Source organism: Patella vulgata, chromosome 5 (genome assembly GCF_932274485.2).
Source record: "Patella vulgata chromosome 5, xgPatVulg1.2, whole genome shotgun sequence".
NCBI lineage: Eukaryota > Metazoa > Mollusca > Gastropoda > Patellidae > Patella > Patella vulgata.
Window position 1 is genome coordinate 65,075,877 of NC_065883.2, and position 14,798 is coordinate 65,090,674.

The following is a 14,798-nucleotide window of genomic DNA, read 5'->3' on the forward strand; positions in this document are numbered from 1 at the left end:
TATGCTTTTAATTGAGGTAGAATGTCTTAACTGAGTTCAATGATTAATATTTCCAGCTAAAGCTAAACTGAGCTAAGCAATTTCATTGGTCGATGCTTTGGGACAAGATAACTTTGATTCTATCTGATAGAGAGTGCTGAAACTTAGTGTATAGTTGATAATCAGTTTGATTGCTTGATACCTTTGGAAATAATAAATGTGCGATTAATTAATAGGTGTCATCTATTTATTCATACTGCACGCAACGATCCATCTACGTCATATTTCGAGAATATATCACTCCCCAAAATGCCGTCTATTCTTTTTTAAACGCTCACGTGATCATTTTGGGGCGGGACATATCGACTAGACTACTGCTTTTTATACACAACAGGGTAAAAATAACCCGAAGCTCGTGTTTTATGTAAACACGTGTCAAGTTGGCAATTATGTAAACACTTCTGCCACTCCGGTAAAAGCGATATATATGTGCTAGTGAGTAATATTGCAATAGTATTTTCCATGATAAACTGTCTTTAGAGTTTTAATCTGTTTATCTTTCAAAACAAGGTTAGATACTCCTAAATTTGTCTTCGCAAAAAAAAAACGCCTTAGAGGACTATTTTGTGATTCGACTTTGATTAGTTTGACATCTTTCATACACACAACGGCTAAATAAACATATTTAATTTCATTCAATATGACAATAGAAGAGAAATAAATACTTCTAAAATATTTCTAAAAGCATACTCAGTGTTTTCGACTAAAATCGTCGATGCATGAATTAAAATGTCGGTTAATCAGCTTAGGGCCTGTTCTCGGGCGGAGCTAGCTGTAGACAGGCAGCCTAAGTTTGGGATGCTATTTATTTTGGGATTTCAGCGGGGGACATCAGCCTCACTGTTGACTTATTTTGAGGATTATTTTGTGTATGTCTGCAAAATTATTATTTGTATTGTCTTTTAGAAACATTTTAATTCGGTATGAAAGATTTTATGAATCCACATTTTAATTCAATTTACAATATATATTAATTTCCCCATTGATATTATAACAAATGACACTTTCGGAGATATCGTGAAGCTCCAACAATTGAACTAATTGTCAGCGGTGAAAGCTTTTAATTCCTGAAGCTGTAACAGATATTTATATCTTTTATTTAGCCTTACTTCATTAACAATTAATTGAGTTTTTCTCCAATTACTAATTACTTATGTTCTCCTTTAATTACTATTATGTCATCAGCTTGCTTTCAAACTGATAACACCTCTGACCCGTTTAAACTGCGGCTGTTATCATGTCGTTTTGTGAGTTTAATTCTTGTAACAAGCATTTATATTTTTGATGTTGGCGTCCTACATTAACCAACAATTGATTAATTAATTTCACCTGCAATTACAATTAACAATTCGGCTTGCTTTCAAATTGATAATCCCTCTGATTCATTTAACCCGCGGCTGTTAATCCGCGTCTTGTCTTTGTGTGGGTTTTAGTGGTGTCCGTTTGACACGATTAAATGTTTTAGTGAGCATGTTCATCAAATCTATGGTAACCAAAATTTAAGATATAAACTCAGTTGGGGCAGACGTTACGTCCTACAGGGAATGAGGCGATATAACCAAAATCTCTTCAGATAGTTAAGACAGTTTGTGTTAACATCCTTATTACTTAATAGGTAAGTCATTCTATATTTAATATATTTCATACCCTGATTTAATCTAATTTATGTTATGCCTATTTAATGTTTCAGTCATTTCAAATATATTTTGATTTTGAAAAGTAATTGGGGGGGGGGGGGTGGATTGGCCGAATGGTTAGCACGCGTGCGCTGTATCATACGGTCTGTCATTGAGTCAACTGATGGGGTTTCGATTCCCCGGTTGTACGTGACAAGGAGTAGGGTCGCCTGTCCAACCTCGTGGGTTTTCTCCGGGTCCTCCGGTTTCCTCCCACTGCTAAAGACCCCTACGCGCAAGCGAATTATTGAAATAAAATTAAATCATATGTTAGTCCCAAAATGACCTAGTTTGTGTCGAGTGGACGTGAAACCCCATTTCTCTCTCTCTCTTGAAAAGTAATTGATAATCTAGGTACTCATGAATAGCAGTAGTGCCAGTATATTAATTTGATACAATAGTTGTATCGTAATTAGCGACAATAATTATGCCGTTGTTGCACGATGTATTAAAGATAGTTGACATTCATCTCTAGTAATATTAATTATCGCACATCATCGATCAGTGATTCAAAATTATTGCATTTCTATATTAAGATGTAAGATATTCATTATTGACATATGATGTCCCATTTATATTTACAGTATATTTTAACTGTTACATAAAAATAATCTGTTCATTGTACAAGTATTATTCTCATTAGACCTATGGTGGGTTCGTTTTACAAAAACGGCCTAATGGCAAAAACATGAGTCATTTTGATGCGCGCCCAGATTTACAAACATCTTATTTTTCATCTTTGTTTTCAAATTGTCAAACTTATGAATAGCACTCTGTTTTTAATAAAAATGTATTATACACAGGGCAGATTGGGTAGCCCTGCGTCATCGGGCCATCTGGTTTCTAAGTCTGGGCACCCATCTCCGTGAAGAATACGTGACATAATGAGAAAACGAAACAAGCTTAATTTTTCTTTTTCTCACACCATTCATACATCGTTTTCTCCTCGGACTTAGTCCATCAATATATCTATTATTTGCTCAATTCGGGGGATGGCCCAATCCACCTGTGATTATAAAAACTGCAATAACGTAAAGATGTGATTTTACCAAAATATTACCATTTTATTATATAAATAATTAGTATCCATGTTCAAGGTAATTAGTATACACAAACATCTGGCAGCCACGGTAGCTCATTAAGAAATTACCCAATTCCAGGTTCGAGTCCGTTGTTGACAAAAATTTGTTTACCACGTGCCTTGAAAGGGAGCCATCGTAGCTCAGTGAGTAAGACGCTGGCTTGCCAACCTGGAGGTCCAGTGTTCGATTCCTGCCGAGAAAGTTCATATAGATTTTTTCCGGCATGATTTCCCCTAGAAATGGTTCCACTACTGATATCTTCCGCCCTGCTTCAGCCACAGTAATATTGGACCGTTCTAGACTACAAAAGGTTACTGGCAACTCCCCTTATTTCCAATTAAATTGATCACAAATTGTGCTACATATAGCTTAACATATAAACCAATTCCCATTGAATTAGAGGTGAAACTTGCCACATAAAGTCATAAATTAAAAAAAAAAATCCAACGACTACGCTTTATTTCTGTCGTTTTTAAAATGGCTTCCGCACCAGAATTAGATCATCACGTGGTTTCACCTCACTGCGAAAATATAGAAAAACTGTTCGGAAATATAAGATTAAGATTTCAGTGTTGGAGTCTTCACTATTTGTAACATAACTTTTTTCCATGTAAACTGTGTTGAACTTTTTGCTATTGAATCTATTTTTACTTGCGCAAAGGCTCGTGGAGGGTATCAGTTGTAATGGTGGTTAAGACAAGTACTAACGCTACAAATACTGCAGCCTAGGTTTCCCCTTGTCAAGTGTGCATAATATAGGGGCTGGCAAGGAACAACTTATAGCCGTTCGGATAGAATGAAAACTCGATGTCCCGTGTACACATGGGCGTGCTCGTAAATGATCTCTTGGCAGCTGGAATTCGATATAAAAGTATGCCGTAGCACCGCTGCCCGGGCGATATTTCCCTTATAGTATGGCGTATGCCCGTCTTCGTTCCCCCGGTCGGGGTAGGAAGTTAAACCCCATTTTCTTTTGTGCGAGGAACGATACGACATACCTTATTTCGAACCCAGACTGTTAACGCCTATGTTACGTAACGTGTACACGTGGCGTAAGTTTTACGTCCCATACGAACGACAGGATGTTGTTCCTTGAAATGCCGTATATCCTGCACCACTGACAATGTCTTGACCGCTGTCCGTTAATAATGCCCATAGCCCGAGGACATTAGTTTATAAAAATGTAATAACTATCTCGGAAAATATCAAAATTACACTATTGAGAATCGTGGTTAGAACGAGCACCATCGGCGGTAACGTGTAATGGTTTATACTTGTGAAAACAATGATATCAGGGCTTGCCATTTTGTTCACTGAACTGTGTGTGTGGTGGGGGCTAGATAATTACCTGGTAATAAACATATTAGGGTACAATAGGATGGCATCGGCCATGGTCAGTGTTTTAAAATATGTTTACACCTAAAATGGTGCCGGCTGGCCACGCAAGAAGAGTGACCGTTTATTAAAAGATAAAACCAAGCATATGTAGGTGTGTGTGTGTGTGTGTGTGGCTGGGGGGGGGGGGTCGTATTTATGATTACAAGGCGATGTCGCTGGGAACGAGTGACTGCTCGAAAAGATTCTACTGTATGCTCTCCTTTTTGTCCTTTTAAAGCTTATTTTGTTAATTTTATCCTTTACTTTTCATTGGTCTAATTTTACTTTCCAATTTTTCAGTTATGAAGTCCTATTTGAACAGATTCCTGCTTTTATTGATTATGACAGTAGGTCTAATTGCGTTTATGACAGTAATTCACCAACCACTGGTCCTTCGGCTTCATTTCAAAGATGTAAATAGATACATCAATGGAGATACAGATACGTCTGTGCCCAAGGAGACTTCAATGACGTTGAATACAAAAGACACAGAAAGGATGATAACAAAGGCACGACATGCCACAACAACAGTAGAACCAACAAGAAAGGCAACCACCGTCACCACGACAAAGGTACGACATGCCACAACAAAAGTAGAACCAACAACAGTAGAACCAACAAGAAAAGTAACCACCGTCACCACGACAAAGTCACGACATGCCACAACAACAGTAGAACCAGGAACAAGAAAAGTAAGCACCATCCCCACGACAACAGTAGAACCAACAATAAGAAAAGCAACCACCATAAAGCCGAATGAAAAAAACAATTCAATTACAGTAACTTACAAGGAAATCACTTTTATTAATACTGCTAGTTGGTATTGGAATTCTTTGTCACCAGAAACTGTATTTTTAAACTGTGAAATCAAAACTTGCCGTATAAACAATGGATGGGATCACTTCAACAACAGTGACGCTGTAGTGTTTTATGGGGTGGATTTGCCATTGAAATCACCACCAATGCGCGTTAAATCCGATCAAATTTGGGTAGTTTCTGGATGGGAATCTCCGCATCACACTAGAAGTCAGGTATTGTCAAACCCAGAATGGAGGGAACAGATCAACTGGACAATGACATATCGTCTGGATTCCGATATTCCCGTGCCTTACAGTTACACAATTGTGAAAAAAATTGAGAATAAAGCGAATAAAAATTATGGGGAAATTATGACCAATAAGAAGAAATTGGTCGCTTGGGTCGTTAGTAACTGCCAGACAAATTCGCAACGTATGAAATACGTAGAACAATTGAAAGAAATAGTTCCAGTGGATGTGTTTGGAAGGTGTGGTTCGCCCACCCCGAAAGATCTTTTCGGGATGATAAATAAGACCTACAAATTTTACCTCTCATTTGAAAATTCGCTGTGCAAAGACTATATCACTGAAAAGTTTTTTGACAGGCAAAATTTAGACGTTGTAGTCATAACAAGAGGAGGTGGTGATTATACACAGTTTTACCCACAAGAATCGTTCATTGACTCGAAAAATTTTAAAAATGCCCACGAATTGGGAAAATTTCTTTTAAAATTGGACAAGGACAATAATGCTTATCTTAAGTATTTAAAGTCCAAAGAAAATTATAGATCTGTAGATTTTAGTCTATCAATTAAAAAAGGACTGTGTGATATGTGTAAAATGTTACACGATAAAAAGATTCATCGAAACGTTTACAAAGACTATAATAAATGGTGGTCGAACAACCATTGTAATTCAAAACCAACCGACATAATTTTATGAAATTACCTCAGGGCTGTTGGAACTTTATAAAAAAAATTCACCGGTAAAGGGGCGTGGTCTCTGGATTTTTTTGTTATTCATCTTAATCTTGTGAAAATACAACCTAGTAGATATTCGGCGTCATACCCCTTTTAAAAAACCCTTGTTAGAAGCTATAATATGCAGTTTTTAACGGGACTTTGTTTTCAAATTAGTTGTGAAGCACTTAGGTCATAAAGGGGACGAACACTATCTCCGTTCTAGAGTTATGTCACCTTTTCCAAATACCTTGTGAAGAAGATAGAGGTTACAGTTTTAACCGATTTATTTAAAATAAAGATTCGTCATTTGCATTTTTTGCTAAAATATCAGATTTCTTACGGCTTTATACTCGTTAATATGTACTCATATTGATTATATAACAGCATAGTGAGCAGCATAGTTCGATGACATTGTAATTCAATATGTGTTTGTAATTTGAACCATTTATGGACTGATATTCCTATTGTAGTGTGCAAGGGATTCTTATTGCGCTAAAATGACGGAACGAGATTTTAGATCTGTTGTGAAGCGTTCGGGGGTCATGAATTTGTATATCAATATGGTCGTATTGATGTATTCTTCATCTTGATTTGAGTCTTAATTTAAATAAAATGTTTCATTAGCTAAAAATATATGGTGAACATTTTATGTATATCAAATACAAATTGGCCCAAATATAGGGCCAAACCCTTGAAAGGATTATATTATTATTGTTCGAGTTAAGTTTACTGGAGTTATGGCCCCTTGACTTAAATCAGAAATTGTGTGTTTTTTTGACCGTTTACTATTATCGTCGATGACAGTAGTTGCACAAACGTTACGTAGATGTCTAGGTGATGATTATAGAATTTCGTGGATGCGCAATGAACATTTTAGATGGTAAATATCGTATTGTCTTGGATTTAGATGGCCGGGGAGCTGTTTATAAGGGTGGTCACCCATTTAATAAAATTTTTAAAAGAATTGCTCTGGAATAAATCTGCTTACAGAGTTCCATTGACATCAAAGTAATGTCAATAACTAACGGGCGACAATGAATGTTGATGGGGTGCCTACTAAAATAACTATATGTCGAAAACTATCACCCAAAAACAAGGGCGGTTTCGATCTCTGGTATGAGAGAGAGAGAGCGAGAAATGGGGTTTAACGTCCACTCGACACAAACTAGGTCATTTCGGGACTAACATATGGTTTAATTTTATTTCAATAATTCGCTTGTGCGTAGTGGTCTTTAGCAGTGGGAGGAAACCGGAGGACCCGGAGAAAACCCACGAGGTTGGACAGGCGACCCTACTCCTTGTCACGTACAACCGGGGATTCGAAACCACGCCAGTTGACTCAATGACAGGTCTTATGATACAGCGCGCACGTGCTAACCACTCGACCACCCAACCCCCCAGAGAGAGAGAGAGGGCGGTAGTCATTTAGGGACTAACATATGGTTTAAATTTATTTCAATAATTAAATTGCGTGTAGGGGTTCTAAATACGTAAATATTATTAAATGCGATGGGGATGAAAACGACGCCCATCAATTGCCCTTGAGACGAAAAACCGAGGTCCTGTGTAAACATTGGAATGCACGTAAAAGATCCCTTGGCAGTTGGAATTCGATATAAGAGTAGGCGATAGTGCCGCTGCCCGGGCAAAATTTCCCTCATAGCACACTGTATGGCGTTTTCCCGTCTTCATTAGCCCAGTATAGGAGCAGCCCAGTATAGGAGCAGAACAGTAGGACGTTAAACCCCATTTCATTTCATTTCTACTCCATACAGTGTGCTATTAGGGAAATTGTGATCGGACAGAGATGGTTATCATTCTAGTAGCTTCTCTTACCTCCAATAATACAATCAATTAAGTCAGCACCGACACTTGTCATCTCATAAATGTGTCATTTATTACCGATAAATGTAGCATTGTGTAGCTATTTTTACACTCGTAGACTATTAATTTCCCGTTTCAAACGTTACTACCATCAATCATAGGAATACAACCTTATAGAAATGGTCAGCAATAGGACTAGATTAGGAAACACGCGCTGTTCAGATGTCTATATTGAATACAAAGCAAGATGCACGTTACAGGTTGGAATTTGAAATAAAGACCGTAGCGCCAGTGTCCGGGAAACATTTCCGTTATAGCTTACTATATGGCGCAAGTCCGCCTTTATTAACCCGGTGCAGACAGAGAAGAGAGAGAGATGGGGTTTAATGTCCATTAGACACAAACTAGGTCATTTCGGGACTAACACACGGTTCAATTATATTTCAATAATTCGCTTGCGCGTAGTGGTCTTTAGCAGTCGGAGGTCTCTGAGACAACCCACGAGGTTGGATAGGCGACCCTACTCCTTGTCATGTACAACCGGGGAATCGAAACCACGCCAGTTGACTCATTGACAGACCATATGGTACAGCGCGCAGGTTTTAACCATTCGGCCATCCAACCCCACTAACCCGGTACAGGAGAGTAGGATGTTAACCTCATTTCATATCCTTTACAGGTGGGTGTTTTTGGATGTCAAGAAATCAAATGGCACATCCACTATTTGTCATATTGCCTAGGTTTTAAAAAAGGCTTGATTACCATTTACCTTGCAACAGCATTAAACCGAATTCTCGATGCCATGGTTACATGGAGTAGGCTAACCACGTTCTTTCTTACGTAATACACAGTCTGTTTTAGAAATGATTGGAAAGTGTATTGCTTTACCATGATTGTAAGGGAAAGAGTTCAAGATTGAATTAGGAAACATGTTAAGCAGCGTGTTACGAATAGAATTGTGTGAGCACTAAAACAAATAGCATGATGTGAGCAACATACCATTCGATTCTTTTCGCGTTTACTAACCCTCGAATGTCTGAAAACACGGACTAAAGTTCAGTTAACGGTTGATGTGAATATGCAAAATGTAAAAAGTAAGATTAAAAAACAAAAGTATATTTTAAAATGTTGGCTGCAATGACTTCTTAAAGCAGTGGAGGTCAAAAATGAACTGAAATGAAATGAGGTTTAACGTCCTACTGTTCTGTACTATGACGGACATTTTGCACGAACAGCGGCACTACGGCCTACTCTTATATCGAATTCCAACTGTCAAGGGATCTTTTACGTGCATGCCAGTGTGTACACGGGACCTCGGTTTTTCGTCCCATCCGAACGACTAGACAGCTGTCCTTGTCAGGCCCTCCGTCCTGCATCACTGACAAGGGGGAACCACGCCGGAAAATCTGGATGAACTTTTTTTGGCCAATCCAGGGATCGAACAAGTAGAGGTTAAAACAATATTCGGACAATCATTATCGGTCTGTACCTACGCATATACTTGTGAGCTATAGAGCATTTACAATGTGACAGGGATGGTAACTTTGTGATAAGTCGTTGCGCTTCTGCTCGTTCCTTTCCAGTTTGCCGTTGGCCAACTCTGAATATCGTTAGCGCTCCTGCTTAGGTCTAGCAAACAAACCCAGCAAGCTTGAAAAGATAATCTCATACATTACACCACAGGCACATTATTTAAAGGGACCATCCCGATTTTAACACAGTCTCAGAAATAAAAGTCGGTGTATGTATGAAATTTAAACGCCATAATATAGAGGAATGGCGTATTTACCTTGTCTCAAAATTTCAGCTCAAGATATGGAGTCGTTTTGGACGTTTACGCCAAAAACCGCTTATCCGGACACGTAACATTTTTACTATAACAGGTCATATTTTTTAATTGGGTAGCCTGGTAATCTATTACTGTTCTTTTAGGAGTCTGTACAGTGCATGACCCACGTGCTGTACTTGATAACGAAAGGTAAAGTTCACCTACTCGTTATTAATTTTTATAAAATAAAAGCCTGGTTATATCCAGACACCGTATAATACAGTTTGGGACATTGATCTCCATCTCCAGATTAAGACTGACGGGTTTAAGTTGTTTCAAAACGTATCACGTATGTTGAGTTAGTTGCTCGGCCCTAAGGTAGAGGATTTTAAGGGATTTTAACACAAAATTAAAGATACATTATGTAATATTTAGATAAAGAGTTAGCCATTCTTGCTATAATAGTTCGAAAATAGATAATGTAAAATTAATAATTTGTAAATTTTATTCAAATTACTCTATTGCGAGCGACAATATTAGCCTTTGAAGATTTGACAAGACGTGTGCAATAATTTCAGCCACCGTACTAGTTGTTCGAAGCTACGTCTCTCCTCCATTTTTTTTTTAGCTTAAATCAAAATATGGCTGAACTGTTCTAATCTATTTAATATCAGAGAAATCCGATGCCATCGAAGGTTGATTATGGCTTTGAATAAGTTAATTAATGTCTTATTAATAATTTAGAAAACATTTCAGGCCCAAAGAAAGATTTAACTCTTGCATAATGTATGTTTAAGCAGTTTTATTCTCCAAAATATAAAATAGATTAAAGAAGATAGTTTATTTGAAATGGTGTATATTGTTTTTGTGTATTTCTCTTTTACCACATGAAACGTTTTTGTTCTTTTGTAATGTTTCCATTTTGTTTTAATAAATTGTATTTATTTATTATTCCAAGAAACAAGTACACAAATGACATTAAAAAGAAGTATGGAATTAAAGGGGGAAACACAAAATGATTGAATTAAATGTCTGCCTTTTAAAGGACAATATTGATGTCAGTCATTATCACATATGTGATAGAACTGGTTAAACACGTTCCAAATATTATTTTATCTCAGAGATCATTGCTACGATAGATGAGTAATCAACGTTTCAACAATAGGACGTGACGAACGCAAAAGGAAAACACGAGTTATCCCTTTATATAACTGACTGAAGTGACGGGAGATAACAGATACATGGGCGAATTTCTGCTCACTAATAATTCCTTCGAAGACCAAAAGTTGTTGTATTGGACTGTGAAAGGATATCTGACAATTCATAAATTGACTGTCACTAGATAAGAGAACATGAAAGAAAACCAGAAAAAGTCCGTGCATTACCATGTATCGAATGAATAAACACCCGTGAATGTACGGACTGTTTCTATTTTTCTCGTGTTCTCTTATCTAATGACATTCAATTACTTTTTTGAATTGTCAGATATACTCTTACAGTCTCATATAACAACTTTTGGTCTTCGAAGGAATTTTTAGTGCGCAGAAATTCGCCCATGTATCTGTTATCACCTGTCACTTCAGCCACTTCACCTGCGTTCGCCACTTCCTATTATTGAAACATTGATTATTCATCTATCGTAGCAATGATCTCTGTGATAAAATAATATTTGGAAGTGTTTAACCAGTTCTATCACATATGTGATAATGACTGGCACCAATATTGTCCTTTAAGGATCTAGCATGTTGCTCTTAATGGGCGTATCGATACAATAACATCTTATCTTATACGTTAACCCGTAAAGCATTTACAAGTTTTCGAAGATAGGGGCAGTAATTCATTACGTGATTCTGAATTTCAACCGGGTTCCACCGTAGGAATAGCCAATCCAAGCCAATTTTAATACAAGAACCCGGCATGTAGAGAGCGTTAACAACTGTCTGAGGACTGTCTGAGTATCAATTCAAATAAACCGGAATATATCGAGAAATGCCAATTAACTCTATATAGTCCACTGCACTTTATCGTTCAAGAATTTAAATAATTTGTCTCCAAAATAGTCAATTCGAGAGAGAGAGAGAGAGAGAGGGTGGGTAGGGGGTTCAAGTCCACATGAAACACACCCGGGTCGTCTCAGGACAAGTAGATGGTTTAATTTTATGTCAATAATTCGCTTACGCGTTTGGAAGCGAACTGAAGGTTTAAATAACGATCATAGCTACAGTAATGTATTCTTTCAGGAAATTGATACCGAACAATCCTTATTGGCATAAAAAAAAAAAATAATCCAAATCATCTCTGTCTGCGACTGTTTTACCCATCTCTCTAATAATGGATTTAATCATCGCATTTAAAGATTGTTTACCCTGAAACGCTCAATTTTGATTTTAAATTAAAATTGATTTCAATGATCACCAACCCATTATTACAATCAGACTGTCGGTAAATGGTTTATCGTCATGTGAATGATATGGGATATATTCCACCGTAGTAAATGCTTTGGATATGTTAATAAATGAAGGGAGTAGGAGCTCTGAAAGCCTTATTTCTGGTGTTCGATTTATTGCTCATTTTAGAATCATTATGTATTTATACTGTTCACAACTCTGACCTCCGCCCGGAAGTATGTAAGCCGTGACATGACTGTAATTGTCACTTGCCCATCAACATCTGCATGGTTTATAGAAATAATCCCGTTTTTTCTGGTTCTGGGCCCCGATTCACGAAATCTTAACTAAAGATAAAATCCAAATTTTAGTAGATACTTCAGTTATGATTGGCTAAGCACTAAAATCAATCTAATATTATCCAATCAAATAACTAAAATTTTGATTTTATCTTAGTTAAAATTTCGTGAATAAGGTCCCAGTAGTTTATATGGTATTTTGCTACCCATCCTCCCACCCTATTATCAGGTTTTGAGTCTTCTTCCTTCAGTGTTGATCCAGTCATTTCTCTCCAGATCTTACATCTGAAGTAAGAAGGTTTAAGTTGAGGAAAAGTATACTGTGCATCTAGCCGTTTTTGGGGCTGATGGATTGAGGATGTGTCGGGTATCTGCAGCATGAAACACAGTAGTCTTGCATTTTGCAAAGGATGTGATGCCACTTGATAACGACCGTGGCTTGAATTTGACTGCGTTCACATTGGTATTATCAGATCAAAAATATTCCGAATCACATAGGTTAGCATCCACATTGGCTTCACACTTGACAGGATCAGAATGTAAGTAAATTAAATAGATTTGTTTGATTTCTGTCGAAGGCTATATGCCTGGCATCCTCGGTGGTCTCATTCAGTTCCACTCAACTTATCCCTTGCTTTTTCCAGGGGGGAGGGGGGGGGCATATTCAAGTTATCTGCCTTTCATGATTTTGCTATTTTTATCGTCCAATCCCATAAATCGGTAATTGAAAAGGAAGTTGGCGAAGGGAAGTAACTCTCAATGAGGCAATTGTTTTTTTTGATTGGTTCGCAGACTCAAGCTCCGATCAAGGCCAGAGCAGATACATGTAATTTGAATACGTGAATACCCTATGGATTAACCCAGGGTATAGTGGAGTAGAACGGAATTAGACCACTGTGGAAAGCGAGGATGTATGTCCAGTGAATTCACAGTCGATACAGAGCTACCCCTTGACGTGGATTAGTTCCTACCCGCGTCTTCGTTCACGTACACGAACTGGGTTGTAATTTCTAACCAATTATGTTCAGTAAGGAATATGTGGACACATTCTATTAATCTATTCTACACGTTTTTTTTTTTTATTATTTGGTCGTTTGTGAATCGGATATTACTAATTACTCTTGTGGAATATGTCTTTCTATGTTCATCACAAATGGTGCCCGAAACTTTACAGCTGTCGACTCGCATACTGATTTTAAAAATGTTCATTGTGGCTAATTAGGTATTAGGATCCCATATTTCCACGGCAAGATAACGTCAATATTCATTGAAATGGACCTATGTTGAATTCTAATACCATTATTTGTGCATATTTTCAATTGTTTTCAAAGTACTGCAAAAATAATTACAACAGCCAGAAGTCTCAAGGACGCGAACAATTTGGTCGGATTAAGGGGAGGGCTGTTTGGGTGGCAAACTGGGGCCCCAATATTAAAGAGGCGCCCAAATTAGTTCTATTTTTTTATACCGTATGTGCCATCTGTGCGAAATTAGTCTATCTATTTAAGATACTGATATATACATTGCATTTGTGTGAGTGTGATGGACCATGACCAGAATATACCCTCTTTTCACTCTTGATACAAGGGATCCAGTGACATTTTCAGCTAGTGGTCCCATGCAAGCTTAATCCGGCATTGCCAAGAACTGGAAATATAAACAAGCTTCCACTCCCTATATCTATACATTCAGTTAAACGCGAGTTTGCAGACTAAAGGTCGAATGAATTATCAGAAACAGCGGTCACCTAATTCTTCCTGGTATCCTGACCGAATTAGGCTTACCACCCGATTTCACCCAAGGATTATATGCCGCAAACAATTTTGTGTATTACAAATTAAATTTTGTAGAATCACTAAATACCCTTTTTTTGGTCCACCCCCCTCTTACAATTACGCAGCTATCTCGAAAAATGCCAACAACAGCCGTCCCGCGAAGGAGCGCCACATGAATCACCAGCATCAAGTTAGATGATGTGAATTAACAAAAGCTGCGCGCAAGGCACTGTCTGGTCTGCTAATGTTATTACAAGGTAACAACAATATCCAAAGCTTGGAGAAAACAGTTAGATAGCACACTGACACAGCTAGGTCGATAATTGCCCTACGCCTACTTCATATTAACCAAATATTAAAATAAGAAAGTGTTTCCTTTCCTTTCATAATTAATAGAGGATTACAGTATATGAATCAAAAACTAAAATGTGACGATATAGTCCTGTTAACTTTCCTGAAAATGAAATTTCAAATCGAAATATTAAGCCTTTCCGAAACGATTGTTAGATTGTCTTAACGAGGTTATGTAACTCATTTGAGGATCTGGGGGTTGGATGGCCGAATGGTTAGCACGTATCATAAGGTCTGCCATTGAGTCAACTGGCGCGGTTTCTATTCCCAGGTTGTACGTGACAAGGAGTAGGGTCGCCTGTCCAACCTTGTGGGTTTTCTCCGGTTTCCTCCCACTGCTAAAGACTCCTACGCGCAAGCGAATTATTGAAATAAAATTGAACCATGTGTTAGTCCCGAAATGACATAGTTTGTGTCGAGTGGACGTTAAACCCCATTTCTCCTTCATTTGAGGACTTCAT

General features: G+C 37.7%; 1 protein-coding gene across 1 annotated transcript; it reads left to right on the forward strand.

The window, feature by feature from the left end:
- The first annotated feature begins 1,276 nt into the window (after positions 1-1,276).
- Positions 1,277-6,566, forward strand: LOC126820437 (alpha-(1,3)-fucosyltransferase C). The gene is made up of 2 exons (XM_050548419.1): positions 1,277-1,654; positions 4,475-6,566. Exon 2 carries the CDS (start codon positions 4,477-4,479, stop codon positions 5,911-5,913), a length of 1,437 nt encoding a protein of 478 aa, XP_050404376.1. The 5' UTR covers positions 1,277-1,654; positions 4,475-4,476; the 3' UTR covers positions 5,914-6,566.
- Positions 6,567-14,798: the final 8,232 nt, after the last annotated feature.